Source organism: Hippopotamus amphibius, chromosome 13 (assembly GCF_030028045.1).
Source record: "Hippopotamus amphibius kiboko isolate mHipAmp2 chromosome 13, mHipAmp2.hap2, whole genome shotgun sequence".
NCBI classification, from domain to species: domain Eukaryota; kingdom Metazoa; phylum Chordata; class Mammalia; order Artiodactyla; family Hippopotamidae; genus Hippopotamus; species Hippopotamus amphibius.
Window position 1 is genome coordinate 99,414,660 of NC_080198.1, and position 19,503 is coordinate 99,434,162.

Here is a 19,503-nt window from a genome sequence, read left to right on the forward strand (position 1 = left end):
TTTACACGCGGGTGCACTCTTGGTGGTGTACATTCTGTGGGTTTGGACAAATGCATAATGACATGTATTCACCATTCCGGTGTCAGACAGAGTCCTTTCCCTGCCCTAGAAATCCCTTCGCTCCACCTCCTCAGCCCCGCCACTAACCCGTGGTGACTGCTGATCTTTCTGACATCTCCACAGTTTTGTCTTCTCCAGGATGTCATGTAGTTGGGATCATAGAGCACACAGCCTTTTCAGATCGGCCTCTTTCACTTAGTGATGCGTGTTTAAGGTTCCTCTGTGGCTTCAGTGCCGTGCTGGCTCATCTCATTTTAGTGCTGAGAGGTAGTCACGGTCTGGAGGGAGCACAGTGTATTCGTCCCTTCACCTGCTGAAGGACATCTTGGTTGCTTCCAAGGTCTGGCAGTTCTGAGTAAAGCTGCTGTGAGCCTGTGTGTGCGGGTTCCTGTGTGGACGTAAGGTTTCAGTTCCTTTGGGTGAATACCAAGGAAGCCTGATTGCCGGATCGAATGGTAAGAGTGTGTTTAGTTTTGTAAGAAACTGCCAAACTGCCTCCCGGAGTGGCTGTCCCGTTTTGCACCCCCAGCAGCAGTGAGCGAGAGTTCCTGCTGCTCCCCGTCCTCACCAGCATTTGCTGTTGTCAGTGGAGGTCCTCTTTCTGTTGCTTCGTTTTCTTGGCGAGCAGGAAGTAAGATCCGCAGTTCACCGTGACGGTGGGGATGGAGGAGCAGGAGGAGGGGTGAACGCCGTCGAGGTGGTGGCCGGATAAAGGGCAGAGCAGCACGACCGCGGGCCCGTGACGGGAGGGCAGGCAGCGCGCTGAGCCTGTGCTCCCATGCGATCCCTGCACGGGCACACGCGTGGGGCAGGGGTGTGGTTTTGCTGAGTGAGTCCGGTGACATGAGAGGCAGGCAGGGAGTTGAGGGTATGTGTAAGAGTGTGACCTGGGCTTTAAGCTTTGGTCAGGGGTAGAGGGTATCTGGAGGCTGGGGGTCAGTGAAAGGAGGAAGGATTAGCAGAGACCCCGGTGGGTGGGGAAATTAGAGGAGCAAGTGGGAAAGACACAAGACTTGAGGTTGGGGGCCGGGGTGTTTTCACTTCGTGAGCAGACAGGCTTATGGTCACGCGGCTGGTTGGCAGTGGGGCCTGGAGGGGTTCAGGCCCCCCTGCCCAGCCCCAGTCTGTCTGACGGTAGAGGTCTGCTTGGGGCAGTCACATCGTGTTTGAGCTGCGTCTGATGAGTCTGGGTCGGGAAGGTGGATGAAAGGGGGTGAAGTGCCTTTACGCTGCTCCTCTTGCCTGCTGGGTGGGGGCGGAAGGCTGCAGTCTGTCCCAGAGTCATTGTTACGGTGGGTGCTGCTGGGCTGGCCGTAGGTGTTAGACAACCCCATTTGTGATCAGCACCCCATCCTCAGGGAGAGGTTGGTATGGGGTGCGGGGTCGCACAGCTGGGGCCGGGGGAGAAGTGTGGTAAATAGCACCGAGGGCTGTGCGGCTCCCCCTTCCCTGGGGCTCACTGCAGGCCCCACTGCTAAGGAGCTGTGTGGGACAGGGGTGCCCTGCCCTGGGGCGTTGTGCCCTGGAGTGGCCGCCCAGGCCGGGATAGCAAGAGGGGAGAGAGATGCCACGAAGAAATGTCTGAGAGGAGGGTGACTGTTGCCAAGCTGGGCACAGGGTATCCCTTCGTCTCCTTCAGTCCTTGGTCTCCAGGGGGCCCCACCCTCGCTCCAGCTGGCTGCCTGGGCCTTGGCATTGATGTTCCTTTGGCCCTCCTGGCCCAGACCCAGGCCTGCTCCCTCGGGGGCACCTTTTCCACGCTCGCTTCTCTGAGGATCTGCACCCTGAACCGTTTCTGCAGATGCTTGACCAGTGTCAGGAGGGCCAGTCCGGCCTCTGTGTGTTGACCTGCCTCACAGGGCTTCTGTGTGCCCCGAGGAGCCCGTGTTCACATAGAGGGGGCACACAGAAGATCCTGAGGGGGCTTGTGTGTGTCGTCACAGTTGCCCGGTGCTGGGGCTCTGGCCGCCCTCCCCCTGTGGGCCCCATCGCCCGGTTGTTCCAGGTTTGTGGGTGCCCCCCTGCAGCAGCACACCCCAGAATGTAAGTCGGGGCTGGAGCCCACTCGAGGACAGCGTGGGGGCTGCACAGGAGAGACGTGGACATGCAGTGACACAACAGCAGCTGCCGCTTCCTGGGCTGGCGTGGGCTCAGCTGGAGTGACGTGTGGGAGAGGGCCGTGGGAACCTGACTGAAGCCCTCCCAGACGTCGGACGGCGACCGCTTCCTCAGCCGCTCTGCCACTTACTCCCCCTGCACCTGTGGCGAGTCGCTTTGCAGGTGCCATGTTCCCGTGTGTGACACGGAGAGCTGAGCCAGATGGTCGACCTAGCAGAGGCGTCATGTGGAATCAGCATCTCATCTGCTTTCTTCCCCCCAGGCTTGCTGACGGCTCCAGGAGCTGGTTCCTTTTCTGCCCCGCGCTGCTGTGCACACGTGGAACAAGAAGTTTCTGAAGGTTCCCAGGGAAGAGTGGAGGGCTCGCCGTGCTGTGGTCCCATGGCCCCTAGCTCGTGCTGTGGCTGGGGCAGCTGCCCCTGTGCAGGGTCATCCGATGGCTCCCCCCTCGGCCTGGGTGCCCCTTGAGGGACTGCATCTCACCCATCCCATGCCAGCATCTAGTTAGAACTCTGTAGGTGCTCGTCAGGTAGTTGAATTCAGGTGTCATTCATTTCCTCAGTGGATACCTACCCAGGACCTGGTGCCAGGGTGTAGCAGCCCCTCCCCCCCAATAAAAGTACCGAGCGGCAGTTGTAGTCTACTGTGGCCACAGCATTGCAAGAGAGGCTCCATGTCAGGCTTTAACTGCTGGGGAGAGACCAAAAGCACATACCGGGAGAGGGATGAGGGATGGTGGGGGGTCGGGCTGGGGGAGGTTCCGTTTTAAATAGGTTGGTCAAGGAGGGCTCACCAAGCAGGTGACATATGAGCAGAGATCCGAGTGAGGTGAAGAAGAGTGTTCTGGTGGAAGGACACGGCAGGTACAGAGGTTCTGAGTCTGGCGGGGACTTGCCTTGCTTCTCTGATGAGTGTGTCTTATGGGCTCCACCAACCTATACCCATCTCCCCGAGATGCAAACCAGTGGGCTCTGTGTCCCTGGTCCCACGGCACCTCGCACACGCTTCAGCAGAGGTGCCCTGCTTGGCCGTCTGGGGCCTTATGTCAGGGCACAGTTGGTGCGTATGCTGGAGTCCACACCTGTGCAGTCCAGCACGCTAGCCACTGGCCACCTGTAGCGGTTTACATTTAATTAACACGGGAGCTTTGGTTCCTCAGTCACACCGGCCACATTCCAGTGCTCAGTAGCCACACGTGGCCAGTGTCTGCCTCATGAGACAGCTCAGATTGATACTCTCCCATCATTGGGGGACGCTCTGTTGTCCAGTGCTGGTCTAGATAGTCCAGATGACAATCTGTGACTTTATTTTTAACCTGTTTTCACATGGTGGTTGTGAAACAAGTGAATCAGTCATGAGGTGTATGAAGCCAGGGGAAGCCTGTAGAAAGAACCAAACTTGGGACCCCTGGGGAGAGGGTGGAAGCGGGCAGGGTGGCCTGCCTCCTCCTCTGGGGCGGCGGGGGTGGGGAGCGCTGCTTGCAGGGTGTCGAGGATCTCCTGTGAGGCCCTGCTGGACCCTGTCTGTGAGCTCTAGTGTGGGTTTCAATATCCCTCGATACTTAAGAGTGGAGGGGGAGGAGCCTGCTGCCTCAGAGGTGTGTTCTGAAGGTGTCTGTCGTGCCAGCAGCAAACTCAGTGGGGATTCAGAGAGTGCAGTTATAGAGCCTGGGATGCGAATGTCCGTTCTGCCCTTCTGGCTGGGCTGCGGGCAGGTTGCTTTGTTTTCCTGAGCCTTGGTGGCGATAAGGAGGCAGTACGTATAATGAAGTGCTTGGCATAGTGGCTGGGGCTGCACCCTCTCTGAAGTGGCTTCCTGCTTGAGTGAGTGAGTGAGTGAATGAACGCTCGTAAGTGCCAGCTTGCCCAAGAGAAGAGCAGCAGAAAAGGGAGAACAGAAACAAAGGGTTTGGTCAGTCCTGAAGGGTTCACATGATGGATTTCTTTCACATTCCTGGGGACTTGATTAAAATCAGGCCACTGGTTGGTTGTCTGTGGTCTAGCCAGTTCTCTGTACGGGGTGGAACTTAAGGGAACAAGAAGGTATTCTGGGAAATCCCAGCTGGGTTTGATGGTCTGTTTCCTTCCCGTTTGTGGGTTAGGGAACTTGGCTGTATCTGGGGAAAGGAAGCTTTTAAGTACAGACACTTATTGTTGGGTGCTGACATTGAAATGCGTGTTGGCCTCAGGTGGGGAGGGCAGGGACTTTTCACTGCGGAGTACTGGAATCAGTAACATTCGGGAGCAGCCTGAACTGAACCGAGAAAGGATGTCTTCAGCCTGCACATCTGTGTGTATGTCCTATCCAGCAGCCAGACCATGTTCCAGGTCAACCTCAAGGCTACACTGCTTTCTCTGCAGTGTTTCTGCCCTGGCTTCTGGAAGGTGTTCATGTCCTTAGAGATTTCACAGCCGTAAGCAGGGTAGTCTTGGGGAGTGGGGGATGGAGAGAATGTATTTGCTCTTTGCAAGATTCGTTTGGCTTCCTGAGTCGATGCACACCCTCAGTGTACTGGCCCCACTGGGAAATCATACACTGCGTCTTCGTGGAAATTGAAGTCAGGGTCAGCCTGGGAGGGGTGATTCGGTATGAAATGCAGGACACTTTATGGGGGTGTAGGAGTTTGTGGGGTTTTGAGAAACCCACAGGCAGACCCATTCCTGCAAAGTAGCCATCAGCTACTTTCTACTCATAAATTAACTTCCCTTTGCCCAGGTGGGTATAAAGTCTGTTCTACTTAAAAAATGTTAGTGGAATGATACAACAATTAAAACTGTCTTATTCTGTTTTCTGCCTTGAGTAGTGCCTGTTCTAATGTGATTACATGTTTGTTTGTAGAACACTGGATACTTGATGTAGCCAACATTAAACTCTTGTGCCTTTTGTCCTGTTCATGTGTGCGTCTTACTGGATTGCCACATCAAATCAGCTAGTTCCTGTTTATGTGATGTGAGCCGGGTTTGTCACTGAGAGTTGTTTCAATTCCAGTTTTGCTGATTCTTTGTTGTGAATAGTTGTGGTTTGTCTCAGGATTCCTGTAAGGTTCTATATATGGAAGGGTGATGAGTCATCCAGATTTGCCTAATAGCTGCTTTGGGCTCCGCAAGAGTCCAGTTTTCCTGTTAGTTCCCCTTTGCTTCCAGCCACAGGCTTTTAGAATCCAGGCTCTGTGTACGGTGTGACAGGGAATAGTAAATGTTTGTACAGGTTTGAAACTTATGGTTTTGAATTAAGTCCTAATTTCCTTTAGGTTTCAGATTTGGGTGGTTAAACACATTTCCTATTCCTACTGTTGCAGGAAGGAAGATCGCTTCCAGGGCCTGAGACGGGGCTCTTGTCTAACACTCAGAAATGAATTGTCCGAGGAGACACATGTGCTGACAAGGCAAGAGACTTTATTGGGAAGCGGCGCCCGGGGGAGAGCAGGAGGGTAAGGGAACCCACGAGAACCACTCTGCCACTTGGCTCACAGTCTCGGGTTTTATGGTGACGGGGTGGGTTTCCAGGTTGTCTCTGGCCAGTCACTCTGACTTAGGGTCCTTTCTGGTGGCATGTGGATCTCTCAGCCAAGATGAACTATGGCGAGGAGAGTTCTGGGAGGTGGGTAGGACCTGTGGACTGGTGTCTCCTTTTGACCTTTCCCATTTTCTTCCTGTTAGTGGTGGCTTGTTAGTTCCCTGTCGTGAAATAACTCATGCAAATTGTTCTTGTCTGCCTGGCAGGGTGGGCGGTTATAATGTGTTTCCCCTGACACTACCAGGATGGAGAGGTCCAGGGGAAAAGGTCGGGGGGCATGCGCTCTGCCTCCCAGTCCACATCCTGCAGAGGTATACTGACTGAAAAAAGACGCACAACCTAAAAGTTGAGAATTATGTTTCATTCAGTGGCCTTACTGAGGACTATAGCCCAGGAAGGCAGCCTCTCAGATAGCTCTGAGGGACTGTTCCAAAGAGATAAGCAAGGAGCCACGACATATAGGAGTTTTTTTGCTGGAGGGAAAAAAAAAACAACTTGTCGTCAAAGACAGAAGGTTATTGCTAATCACAGAAAAACAGATGTATCAAGTTAAGGATTTTAGAGCTTTTCTGTGTATGGAAAGATGCAGGAGTCTGTGCTGGTTGAAATTATTCCTTTGATATGCACCTTAACTGTCTAGGGCCAGTACCCTGGTTTTCTCCATCTTGAATCCCCTCAGGGCACACCAGAGGGTTGGTTGTAGTGGCTGGTGGCAGCATTCCTCGTTTACTGGAATGGCAGGCAGGCGGCATTTTTTTGTCCGCAGGTAGAAGGAAGCCCAGGGTGAGGAGGAAGAAGAGGGCGAGAGGCCAGTTAGATATGGAAAAATATTTCCTGATCAACCCTCACCCTAGCACCTGAGTGTTCATTTACTCTAAGTCTTTACCCTGGAGTGAACAGGTTTCATTCTTTTTAGAAGTTCCTTTGACAGCAGTTGTTTTTAAAGCAGAAAAAATTGAGCGGTGATCAAAATTTGTGGGGAGGATACGTGAACATGAAAGCTAGCTGCTGTGGCAAAGTTGAAATGTATATAATGGCTCGGACCCAGTGGAGGTTTATTTCCATCCTCTCCCGTGTTCTTTCCGTCCTGTGGCTGTGGATTTCCGCGTGAGGACTCTGGGCTCCTGTGCATCAAGCCAAAGAGGGGACAGAGCCTGGCGGCGCTGGGCGTGCGCGGTTTCCTGGGCTAGGCACACTGGAGGTGGTGCGCAGCACTCCGCTCAGGTTTATTGTCTGGAGCTCCGTCCTGTGGCCACACCTACCTGTGAGGGAGGTTGGGGAGTGGGACCAGTGCCTGGGGTAGTGAGGAAACGGGTTTGGGGAAGAGCTAGGAGCCTCGCCGGCCGTTTTGGGGGATCATTTTTCTTGATCCCCCTTCTTCATGGCAGTTGAGTGCCTGGAGTCGATGAGTTGAATGCTCTGTCGTTCTCTTGCGTACATGGCAGTTCTCACCACCTGCAGCATAAACTCCAAACTATTTGATGTGACGTAAGGAGCATTCTGGATCCAGCCCCTGCCCACCTCCCAGGCCTCCAGCTCCCATCTGCGCCACAGCCACAAAACCCTAATAAGACGTTACTTAGAGTTCTGTGGGGTCTTCCCTGGCAGTCCAGTGGTTAAGACTCTTGTGCTTCCAATGCGGGGGGCACAGGTTCGATCCCTGCTTGGGGCACTAAGATCCCGCATGCCGTGCAGCGCCCCCCACTCCCAAGGGAGTTCTCTGAATCAGCCGTGGCTTATCCCTGCACCTTTGCCCGCACTGCTCCCTCTGCCTGGCAAACTCCTGTTGTCCTTTAGGATTCAGCTTAAGTGACACCCCCTCTGGGAAGCCGTCTCTGATCACCCTGCCCCCTTCCAGAGCCTTCATTTGGATCCCACAGTCTGTGGACTTCTTTTGCGACAGCACTCACACCCTCTGCAGCCCCACCTCGACCATGAGCTTCTTTTCTTTTTTTGTTAAGGGTTTATTTTATTATTTATTTATGTATTTTATTTTTGGCTGCGTTGGGTCTTCATTGCTGCGCACAGGCTTTCTCTAGCTGTGTAGAGCAGGGGCTACTCTTGGGTGCGGTGCTTCTCATTGTGGCGGCTTCTCTTGTTGTGGGGCACGGGCTCTAGGGGCACAGGCTTCAGTAGTTGTGGCTTGTGGGCTCTAGAGCACAGGCTCAGTAGTTGTGGTGCATGGGATTAGTTTCTCCGTGGCATGTGGGCTCTTCCCGGCCCAGGGCTCGAACCCATGTCTCCTGCATTGGCAGGCGGATTCTCAACCACTATGCCGCCAGGGAAGCTTGACCATGAGCTTCTCGAAGGCAGGGCTGCGTCTTATTCTTTTTCCCTAGCCAGTGCAGGCACTTAGTAGATGTTCAATAAGTTAACTTAAGGGATTGAGGGGTAGACTATAAATCTAAAAAAGTGATAAAGAGATCTGGAATACTTAACTTTTAAAATCTAAATATTTTCCTTTTCAGTTATATTATTGTTCTAGAATTTGGGAGAAGCGCCCCCCCCCCCCCCGCCCCCAGCAGTTTGGTCTCCCTTATCAGGTCACCCATCAGAGTAGGTTTCAGATTGCTCCTGTGGCATCCACACCTGTGATGTCTGTGAAACTGGCATGTTCTTCTGAGAGGTTTTTGCTTTTTGGTTTTGATAATAAACTTTTTTTACGTATCTTTTGAAAGCTTCTCTTTGTTTAAAAATATGTGGGAAAATTTTGGCTTTTTATGTTCATCATTCTATTTTTGTCTTTTCCACTTTTATACCTACTGCTAGTTTTCCTTTCTACTGTATCTCCTTACAGACTTTCTATGAATTTTAAATATAAAAATGGGTATTGTTTCTACAGCTTGGTATCCTGCTTTTTTTTTTTACTTACAGAAAACATTTTCTCACAGGATTAAAAATTAATTGTTCATACACTTATTAATGTCTTTGTGGTATTCCATCCTGTGAATCATTTACTTATCCAGCAATAGGGAAATAGTTTTTGTTCCTGCTTTTTGGTGATAAAATTACCCGTGTGCACCTCAGTGTGTGCATTTCAGACGATTTCCTGGGACAGAATCCCAGCAGTGATTCTTGCTTCCCGACCATGGTCCTGACCCCTGGTCAGCTCTGATCTGCCCTCTCCTGAGGTGATGACGGCGAACCTCTGGGAGCCTCTGTCGTTGGCGCAAGTTCACTGACAGTGAAAGTCCAGCCTTTGTTTTGTCATTGAGGAAACTCATTGCTCGTAGCTCTGGCATCAGGTTACTGTAAACTGAAGTTTGGGAGGATCTGTCCTCCAGGTCCTAGGGTCGACAGAATGCAGAGATGCCTGTGCTTTCCTCCTCTCCTTCTCCTGGGCCCTTGCTCATGGGACTGAATGCTCTGAGCCCAGCATTGCTGGTTCACACTGCCTTGCCTTTACCTGAGATGCTCTCTTCCCCTCTGCCCTGTGTCCCCTTGGCCCAGCACAGCTGACTCCTCTTCTATGAAGCCTTCCCAGCACGGCCAGGGCAGAGCCGGCCTCCTCCAGGCATGCTGCTCTCTGCGCCTGCAGCCTCACTTAGTCTCGTCTGGTTGTGTTCTGTGTGTCTTGCTCTTACTGTGAGCCCCTCAGGGACAGGGCCTGGGTCTTGGTCATCCCTGATGCCCAACTGATGCCCAGCTAGTGTTCTTGACTGGCCCTGGCACATTAGAACATGGCTTGGCTCTGTTCGATTATGCAGTACAGACTCTTGTTCCTGGGGCCGCATGTGAGAGCCTGGTTTGTTTTAATCCCCACCGGCAGGGCCTGCTCTGTGCATGGCCTGGGCTAAGCGTTTTCCTGAGAGGGGACAGGGATCTGCTGGGTTCAGCAAGTCTGGGGGCATGGCCTGGATCTGCTGTGGTGGAGGGAGAGGGCACCCTCAGGTGAGCTCCAGAAGCTCCCCGGGTTAGGGATCTGCACGTAGCCTGGTCAGTGGAAGATAGGAGAGAAGTTTACGTTATGAGGCAGGTGTTCACAGTTTGGTTCACAGTTTAGTGAGTAGAATTGTTGGAATAGTTTAAAGCAAAATCTAAAAGTAATTCACTGTTCATGGAAACTGCTGGAAAGGAGTGAATCTTAAGTTCATATTTAAGATTAAAGCATCAATTAAAGAAACGAGATAGCATGGGAAGGGAACATTTATTAGTTAAGGAGCAAAGTTCTCAGCCGTTGCTGAGAACAATAGAATTGTTCAAGAAACTTAAAAAAAAACCAACAAAAAAACCGTTCAAGCCCTGCCCTCAGAGATCAGTTTTCATTGGTGGTTTGGGGTGAGAGCTGGGCATTAGGATTTTTGAAAAAGCTCCCAAGGTGACTCTAGTTGTTTTTTTTTTTTTGTTTTTGTTTTTTAGGGTGACTCTAGTTTGCAGCCAGGATTGAGACCTCCCAGTAGAAGATATAGACTTAAGTCTAAATCCAGGCCTTTTGGTTTACCGCGTGACTTTAGGCAGGGTTCTGTTTCTGCATTTCCTCATCTTGAGGAAGGTCATACACAGCCTGTCGAGGATGGGGACCTGTGTCTCTGGTCATGATCAGTTGTATTCCCTGAACTTGGCATAGCCTCGGACATGATCAGCGCTCAGTGTGTACTTGTCGAATGAAAAAGATAACATGTATGAGTAGGGTCAGGATGAAACCAGGGGAGATGCTTGGCCCTTCGTAATGAATGAACTGCCTTCAGTGTGACCGATAAGCACACTTCACGGTCACAGACCAGGTGACAGAGTGGTGGTGCCTCTGCTCCACTGGGGAAGCTGAGAGGCTCGTTTCTTACCACAGTCGGGCAGCTCGTTATGAAGCTGGGGTTTGAGCCCAGATCTGCCAGACGCTGAGTCCTGTTTGCCCTTTCCGCCTCAGGTCAGGCCTCACTCCTTACATTCCCTAAAACTGAAAGAACGCGGCCATTTCATCCCTTCTCTCAACTGTCGCCATGGTCCCCAGACCACTCATGATTTTCGGTGCGTACAGACTGTTGCTGACTAGCAATTCTGCTCTCCCTCTCTTCTTTAGTATTCCACTGGAGATTAAGAATAAATTTGTATTTTTTTCCCTTAACAACATTCTGTACTACATTACATAGGCATTTTCACCCTGCCTTCTCTTTCTCTCCTTGTAAAAGCTGAAGCTGATGTTAGAGAAGGCATCTCTATTTACTGTTTCCTTCCTGTATGTAGATGTTGAGAGCGTTTGAAGGAGATTTCAAGGAGGTTGGGTCGCAGGAGGACACTGGGTTTTGTTTTGCACCCTGACTTCTCAGTGAGAGGCACACAGGCAGGAGTGCGTTTCAGGGTTAGTTAATGAATGACCTGTTAGCGCAGCAAATCCAGCAGGTTTCATGCCAGGCCTTGGGGGTACAGAGACCGAGGAGGACCCGCCCCCGCCCCGTGCCCCCCCATGTGGTGGCAGCTGATGCATGAATAACTAACACAGCGGCCCAGCCCTCTGTCAGGCATCCATGTAAGAGTGCCCCGGGGCCAGAGGGGGGCCGGTGGGAAGGGGGCCCGTCAGCCTGAAAGGCTCCGGAGGAGAGTGGTTGGAGCTGAGCTGGTGTTTGCTGAACACGGACAAAGTGAGCCCTCACACGTGTGCCCCGGAGAGTATCCCCAGTGCCCCCCGCACGCCCCTTCGCAGTCAGCACTGGCTCCCCAGGGGCAGCCACTGTTCTGACTTCCGTCTGCGTAGATGAGTTTCGCTTTTTTTGATCTTCAGGTAAATGGAGTCATGGAGCACATACTTTTGTGTGTGGCCTTCTTTGCTCAGCTCTGTCTGAGGCTCACCCAGGTGGTTATGGGTGGCAGCAGTATTCATTTGCTTTCGTTCTGTGTAGGTTTTAGTTGTACAAATGTACCTCTTTGTGTTTGATGGATATGTGACGTGTTCCGCTTTTGACCACTGGGGAGAATGCTGACCGTAATGTCCCTTGGTGCACGTGTACCTCAGGTGGCAAGGCTGGGTCTGCTTCAGTGGACACCGCTGAGTGGTTTTCCGGCGTGGGTGTACAGTATACACTCGGACTAGCACCATGTAGGGCTTCTTGTTGCACTCCATCCTCTCCAAAACTTGATAGTGTCAGTTTTCTGTTTTTTTTTCTTTTCATCATTCTGGTAATAGGGTAAGGCTGTTTGGTGGTTTTTTTTTTTTTTTTTTAATAAATGTATGTATGTACGTATTTTATTGGCTGCATTGGGTCTTCGTTGCTGTACAGAGGCTTTCTGTACTTGTGGAGAGCGGGGGCTACTCTTCGTTATGGTGCACAGGCTTCTCATTGTGGTGGCTTCTCTTGTTGTGGAGCACGGGCTCTAGGCGCACGGGTTTCAGTAGTTGCAGCACGTGGGCTCAGTAGTTGTGGCTTGGGGGCTCTAGAGCGCAGGCTCAGGAGTTGTGGCACACCAGCTTCGTAGCTCCACGGCATGTGGGATCTTCCCGGACCAGGGCTTGAACCCGTGTCCCCTGCATTGGCAGGTGGATTCTTAACCACTGTGCTACCAGGGAAGCCCAGGGTATTTGGGTTTAATTTACATTTCTCTGATGACTAATGATTTGATACACTTTTTTGTATCATATTGACCATTTGGAATCTTCCATGTGACTTGCCTGTCTGGGGTTGTCTTACTGATTTGTAAGCGTACTTTCTGTATTCAAGTGGAGAGTCTTTTGTGAGATACATGTATTGCAATATCTTCTTCTGCACTATGGCTTACTTTTTTATTCTCTTAATGTTTTAAAATTTTGTTTTCTTAACTAACGAAAGTTCTTAATAGTGATGAATTCTGCTTTATAGATTTTTTTTTTTTTATGGGTAGTGCCTCTTGTGTCCTGTTTAAGAAATTCTATGTTATCTTCTAGGAGCTTAGTTTTTGCCATTACCAACTAGAGCCATGATCCATCGTAATTAATTTTCTATTATACTGTGAGGTAGTGAGCGGTTCATGTTTATTTATTGTAAAGAGTATCCATCCCACTGAACCTTTGAAATAAATCAGACGACTGTATATCCATTTGTCTTCTCACTAACATTCTTTTAGTATTACTTTTTTTAATAGCATTGCTTTATTATTATATTAAAAAATATTTATTTATTTGACGGCACTGGGTCTTTAGTTGCAGCACATGGGACCTTAGTTGCAGCATGAGGGATCTAGTTCCCTGGGCCTCCTGCATTGGGAGCGCGGAGTCTTAACCCCTGGACCAGCAGGGAAGTCCCTGATTACTATTACTATATAAGAGGTCTTGTTGTCTATAGAGTCAGCCCTCCTGCTTTGTTCTTCTTTAACATTGTTTTGGTTATTTTAGGTCCTTTTCATTTCCATATAAATTTAAAAATCAATTTGGCAATTACCACAAAAAAACCTGCTGTGATTTTGTTCGGGATTACATTGAATCTGTTGGTCATTTTTTTATTATATGAAGACTTCTGATCTCTGAATATGGTATGTTCTTCCATTTATTTAGGTTTTTAAAAATTTCTCCACAGTATTTTATAGTTTTTTTATGTAAAGGTCTTGTGTTTCTTTATTAAATTTATTCCAAGATATTTGTTACTTTTTGATGGTTTTTTTAAAATGTTGTTTTATAAATGTTAGTTGGAAATTGAGTCATTTTTTGTGTGTGGACCTTGAATCCCATGATCTTGCTAAATTCAGTTGTTCTGATAGTTTATCTGTGGATTCTTTTGAATTTTCTCTGTAGAAAATCATGCTGTCTGTGGATGAGTTTTGTTTCTTTTCAATTCTCATACCTTTTATTTAGTTTTCTTGCCTTATTGCATGACTAGGAACTCCCATACAGTGCTAAATTGAAGTGGTGCTGGCAGAAAGCCTTGTGCTGACCTCTGGGAAAGCTTTCACCATTTCCTCATTAAGTGTGATTTTTGTGGTAAGATACTTTTTATCAGATACCTTACTTTATAATAAGTATTTTTTTTATCAGATTAAGGAAGTTCCCTTTTATTTCTAGTTTTATGATTTTAAAAAGTCATGAATATGTTATGTTTATCAAATGCTTTTTTCCTGCATTTGTTGATGGTTCTATGTGTTTTTCCTTGCTTTTGTTCATGTGGCGAATAACACATTTTTCTAATGTTAAGTAAGCTAACTTTGCATTCTTAGAATAATCCCAACTTGTTCTTGATAGATCATCCTTTATATCTGTTACTGAATTTGATTTGCTAATATTTTGGGTTTTTAAAATTTTATTTTTCTGTCTCTATTCATAAGAGTATAGCCTGTAATTTTCCTTTCTTAAAATGTTCTTATCAAGTTTTGGTATCAAGATTATGCTGACCTCATAAAATGAGTTGAGGAATGTTCTTCCTTCTGTTTTCTCAAAGAGTTTCTATAAAATTTTTCTCTGGTGGTTAAATGAACTGACCAATGTGTTAAAACTCATAGAACTGTACACCAAAAAGTCAGTTTTATTGCATATGAATTTTAAAAAATAATGAAAAACTCTCATGGGAAATTTTAAAAGTGTACATACACACATGTGCACACATACACACACACACACACACACTCCATGTCAAATGATCCTTGGAGGAGCCTCAGAAAGTCCTGGTTTTTTCTTGGTGAATAATACCTATGAATGTATTCACTGAGTGACCTAATAAATTTGCTTTGGGAAGGCAGTGTGTGGGGATGAAAAGGTTTGTTCTCTGAAAGAGTTTGTGTGCTTCTTCCTTAAATGTTTGGAAGAATTCACCAGTAAGACCATTTGGACCTGAGTTTTCTCTGTGAGTTTTTAAATTATGGATATTTTTGGAAATTTTTTTTGTTGTTGAGGTATAATTATAAAACATGAATACGGCAGGTTGAGGAAGAATTTGGAAGGATGTAGGAACATGAAGCTGTAGGTTCTATAGTTAGGAGAAAACAAAGCATCCTGAGAAAGACTGAAGGTAAAGCGCGAGAAAGGGGGCTGTGTGTGGGGGGGGAGCTGACCCGCTGTTGCGGCTGCTTCGTGGAGGTCACTCTGCTCACCCCGAGCTGCGGATGTGCCAGACGGGAAAGGTTTGACTCCCTGGGTAGTGAGGAATTTGACCAGAGGTTTTATGTAGGATAGCAGGAATTTTGAGTGCAGAAACAGAGCAGTGCTTCTCAAACTTGAGCAGCATCAGAGCCACCTGGAGGGCTCGTTAAACAGAGGTGGCTGGGCCCCACCCCAGAGTTTCTGATTCAGTAGGTCTGGCTGGGGCTCAAGAATTTGTGTGTCTGGGGAGCTCCTGGGTAGTGCTGCCTCTCGTCCAGACACCCCACTTTGGGGTCCCCAGCATTGTAGAGTGAGTGTGTTAGTGTCAGCTGCACCAGGGCAGGAATTTTATCGGTTTTGTTCACTGGTCCCCGGGGCCTGGCACAGACGAGGTGCTCAGTACCACTCTTGTGCCCTCTTATCTCCCACATTTGATTGTTTTTTCTTTTTAGTTGCAAAAGTTTGATTTTTTTTAAAGCAATACAGAAATCTGTAATGTAAAAGTAAAATTTCCCTCCTCGTTCCTCACCGCCTCCTCTTGCCAGAGATGTCCATCTACTGACTGTGTCCGGTCACACTTTTTTTGTGTAGTTTCAAACATACCAACATGCCAACAGATGGTTTTCTTTTTTTAAAGGGACGATGGGGCTGATTATGAGAGAGAGGACCCTGGCCGGGCGCCTGGAGGGGTGTATTGCCATGGGCTAGTTGTTGGCACAGGATTGAGTAATGCTGCCCAAGGGTGGCCCTGCTGTAGTATCTTCTTGTGGATTTAGAATAGATCAGTTCTGTAGACCTTGAAGTTGTTAGTCAGATCGTGTCCTTTAAAATTTTTTAACACTATTTGAAGTCACGGAGGGAGAATCCCCCTAGTGATGGTTCTAATGCAGCTACTTGGACAGAGATTTATGTGAACCGTGTCTGTGACTCACCTAAATACCTGGTCGCTTCTTCACAAAGCACCGTGTCTGGCCCAAAGGAGATGCTCAGAGTTGTTCCAGATGTGATTTGCCTTGCTTTTTGGTCAGCAGTGCCTGTGGGTTTCATGGTCATGGGCCAGTCCTGGTGTGGTGTGGGGCTGGGTCTCTGCAGGGTGCCGAGATGCGCGAGCAGAGCTATGCTGGGGCCCCCGGGAACCGGGAACCGGTCACTCAACTTTGCTTCCCAGGCTGCCCGCACCCGCCCTCCCTGTGACTCGTTAGGCGTCAGAGCCCTGCCCACCCCCACCGCCTGCCTTTCCAGCTGGGCCGCTCTGCCCTGCATGCCTTAACCTTCCAGACTGTGTGGAGCAGGGCTCGGAAGGGCGCCCCTGGTGCTTCCTGGGACTGCGGCTCCGGCTGGTCAGGAATGTTTCCAGGGGAGGGTCCGCGCACCTGTGGCTGGCCTTTCAGAGCGGGGTACTCCCCGTAGAGGCCATGGCCTGCTCCCCTGCGTTCCTGTTAATGGACAGGTTTGTGGTCGCGGTCTTGCCTTTCTTGCTTTTGTAATTGGAGACTTAACGGGAGCAAGGTTTCTACCACGTTATGGAGGTTTTAAGGTGATTTAGCCCCCCGCCGCTCCACGGGGCAGAGTTGTTTCCTCGGATATTCCTCAGTTTGAAACGGGTGTGATCCAGCCAAGGGTCTGCTGTGTGTGCCGAGCTCTCGGGCCTGTGTGAACATCCATGCTCACTGCCCCCGCCCTTTGAGTGTTATCACTGTTTTTAGGGGATTAAATGTTTAGCGTCAGATGCTACTTGGGTAACATTTTCTGAGAGAGGAGAGACTCCTGGGTACTTTTAGTTGTGTGTGGAGCTAGGAATTTTGGGCATAATGATTGCTCGCAGTAATAACACCTCAGTGTCTGTCTTACTTCCTGTTCCCCACAGGGTAGGTGGGATTTTATCGCACAGGAGGTGTGCTTTGCAGAGTGCTGTTTTGTCTTTGGTGTTTCTGTGGCAGTCGAAGTGGGCCAGCCTCTTCCTTTTGCGTCTGAGAGCGGTCAGACGCCCAGTGTAAGTGTGTGTGGCTGTGGAGCGCGTCAGGCTTTGAGGGGTGGCGATCTGGAAGAACACCTGTGAGATGGGCTTTGGCGGAAGCAGTGGAGATTTTTCCCGTCTCTGCCTCAGATGAGGGTCAGGATTGACATGTCCCTTGAGGAGCAAATTTCTTAACCTCACCGAGCCTGTGTCCTGTCTGGGTAGTAGTAGCTATGGTAGCTTTCTTGTAGGGTTGTGTCACACGTAAAATACACGAGAAGTGCCTGTGCAGGACCAGTGCCTGACGGGTGGTCTGTGATCCAGGAAACGGTGACGACACCCACCTGGGCCAGGCGGTTCTCGGGGGAACTGAATGCTGTGTGTTTCCACTTGTTTCTGATGGCTTTGGAATCCGAAATTGCTAACAGTTTGTTAATGAGACGGGAGGGTGGGAGCCAGAGGCCCCACGTGATTACCAAATTACAAACAGGCGTTCACGCCTACAGTGTCTTGAAGGAGGAGTCTGAGAAGTTTTGAGGAACCCCTGAGGAGCGTCGTCTTGGGTGACTTGTGGAACCTGCCCCACCGGGTCAGGGAGGATGGCGTCCTTCCATCCCAGCCGCCCTCCGCCTCTGCCTCGCCTCCGCCCTCCGGGGCAGCCCGACTCCAGGTCTGCCGGGGAGCAGCCTCGCTCCGCGTCGCTTAGCCCGTTTAGCCGTGTCTCTCTGGGCAGGACTCCTCAGCCTCCCCGAATCCTAGCTGCTTCTGTTTCAAATGGGCAGGACTAATTCTCATGTAATCTTTATGAAAATTCCCTGAAAAAGCATACATTCAGTACGTTTGAGTCTTTTCCTACATGCCAGCAACTGTTCCAGACACTGGAGGCACCGCAGTAAGTAGAAGAGACCTCGGCACTCACCCTCCTGGACGCTACATTCTGGTGACGAAGACAGGATCACAGGGTGATACTATCTAGGGATGTGTTTGAGTGCCCGCTGTAGGGCCGCGCGAGCAGTGCTTTGCCGTTCCCAAGTGCAGGGACGCAGGTCCAGCACCTCGTCTCGTGGTCAGTCAGCATTTTTAATTGCTCCTGGAATCACCTTCTTTTGGCTCCAGTAACTTGGGATGGTGACGTTCGTGAGGGGCGGAGGTGAAGGTAGCAACCTCAGCCTCACAGCACCTACGGAGAAAGGGTACTGGTTCTTTGGCTCTATGATTCCTGGTCTAAAAACAGAGACGTGGGACGTTGGACGTGAGTCTGAGCTGGAGTTTCACCTGCTGGAGATTCATCCCCTGTGAGCACCGGCAGCCACTGCGTCATTTGTCCCAAGTTCTAGAAGTCAAAGACGTAGGATTGGGTTTATGACAATCTTAATGATACTTCAGCCTCAGAACCCCTCACTTGTACCTAATTAGGTACAATTTTGTGTACATGATTAGACTTTTTTCTTTAAAGGGGATTTTCCAAATTGTATAAGCTTCAAGGCTCCCCAATCCTTTAAGGCTGCATATGAATAGGTCATGGACCCTTGGGTTGTTTCAGTCTTTTTGTGACACTTGAAAGAAAATCTTTAAGCCAGTATATCATTGCAACACGATCGTGTACCCATTTCAGGTGCTCGGTGGCCACGTGTGGCTGGTGGCTCAGGTGTTGGCCAGCGCAGGGCCACACCTTTTCTCAGAAGGTGAGGGGTGCTCGCGTCTCCAGGTGCTGTTTTCTCCACTCACACTCAGCCACCTTTTGCCTCTTTTCAGATGTCAGCCTTCTTTGTACCTCCTGCCCGTGGGGCGCACTGGACAAGCCCTCGGCAGTAAGGATCCTGGTGACTTAGAGTGTAGAGGAGGCTGAGAAGAGGAAAGCTTCGGTTGGATCTGTGCAGGCTCATACTTGACTCTTCCTGGCGGGGACTGGGATCCTGCAGGTCCAGCTTGTCCCCGTTAAATGTCAGCAACCAAGCTTGCCCCTAAATCCGATGGCGCCGGTTTCTTGCGGCATGGCATCCGCAGTGCGGTGCGCGTCCAGCCTCACAGGGGAGCTGGCAGGACCTGACACGCCCTTATTTTTAACATTACTTTGTCATTGGTGTCCCATATCTTGTCCTCTGAGTTGGTGCCTGTTGAGACAAGAATAAATGTTTTGCAAGCCATGGGATACATGCCGGGAGAGACCCTGGCTCCTTTTTCTTGCCCCGGGCTTTCTTGCCTCCCTCAGGCTTTTAGGACGAGGCCCTTCCCTTGCAGTTGGATGTGGCTTAACCACTGACAGCCCCCCGAAGTGTGTTTCCTGAGATGGAGCAGGTGCCTCTAGGTCACCTTTCTTCGGCCCGCAGTTCTTGAAGCCTTGCCGTCAGGTGCAGGGCACTGGCTCGGCTGAAGGCGGTTGAGCCTGGAGACAGTCACTGCCTGGTCTCCAGCGCTTGGTCCCCAAGTGGTGTTTCCATGGCCAAATGTGCGTGCAAGTGCCCGTGAGGTCCAGCGCCTCCTTTAACCCTCATGACTCCCCGTGAGGCAGGCCCCTCCTGACTCCACTTTCAGGAGCACCTTGAAGGCAGAGGGAACAGTCTGTGTGATGGTGCCACGAACAGGTGGAAGCCACTGAAGGGGTTTGGGGGCTGGGCTCGCGGGGCCATCTGTGCTGACCTCTGTGCGACGAGATGGCTGCTGGAGTTTCGCAGGCACCCAGGGCTTGTTGGGTCATGGAGCTGTGCCTGAGGGACACCTGAGGAAAGGGGGGCAAGCACCTGCAGGGCGACAGGCCCTCAGAGACCCCGGGGGGAGGACGGGGAGGGGGCCAGACGACAGCCGCGTAGGGCTGAGCGTTAGGAGCTGACCTGAGGAGAGACTGAAGGTCTCTGAGCACACAAGACTGCCTTTGTTG

At 50.2% G+C, this 19,503-nt stretch overlaps 1 protein-coding gene across 3 annotated transcripts in view; it reads left to right on the plus strand.

The window, feature by feature from the left end:
- TBC1D14 (TBC1 domain family member 14) overlaps positions 1-19,503 on the plus strand; it is a 96,340-nt gene that overhangs the window by 11,390 nt on the left and 65,447 nt on the right. For 2 of the 3 annotated variants that reach the window (XR_009048843.1, XM_057706489.1), the window contains exon 3: positions 5,477-5,608. The exons of the other annotated variant lie outside the window; for it this stretch is intronic. Coding sequence is in view for 1 of the 2 variants with exons in the window: in XM_057706489.1 (XP_057562472.1) it covers positions 5,477-5,608 (132 nt within the window). In the remaining variant the exon portion in view is untranslated. The remainder of the gene's footprint in view (positions 1-5,476; positions 5,609-19,503) is intronic. 3 annotated transcript variants of the gene reach the window in all.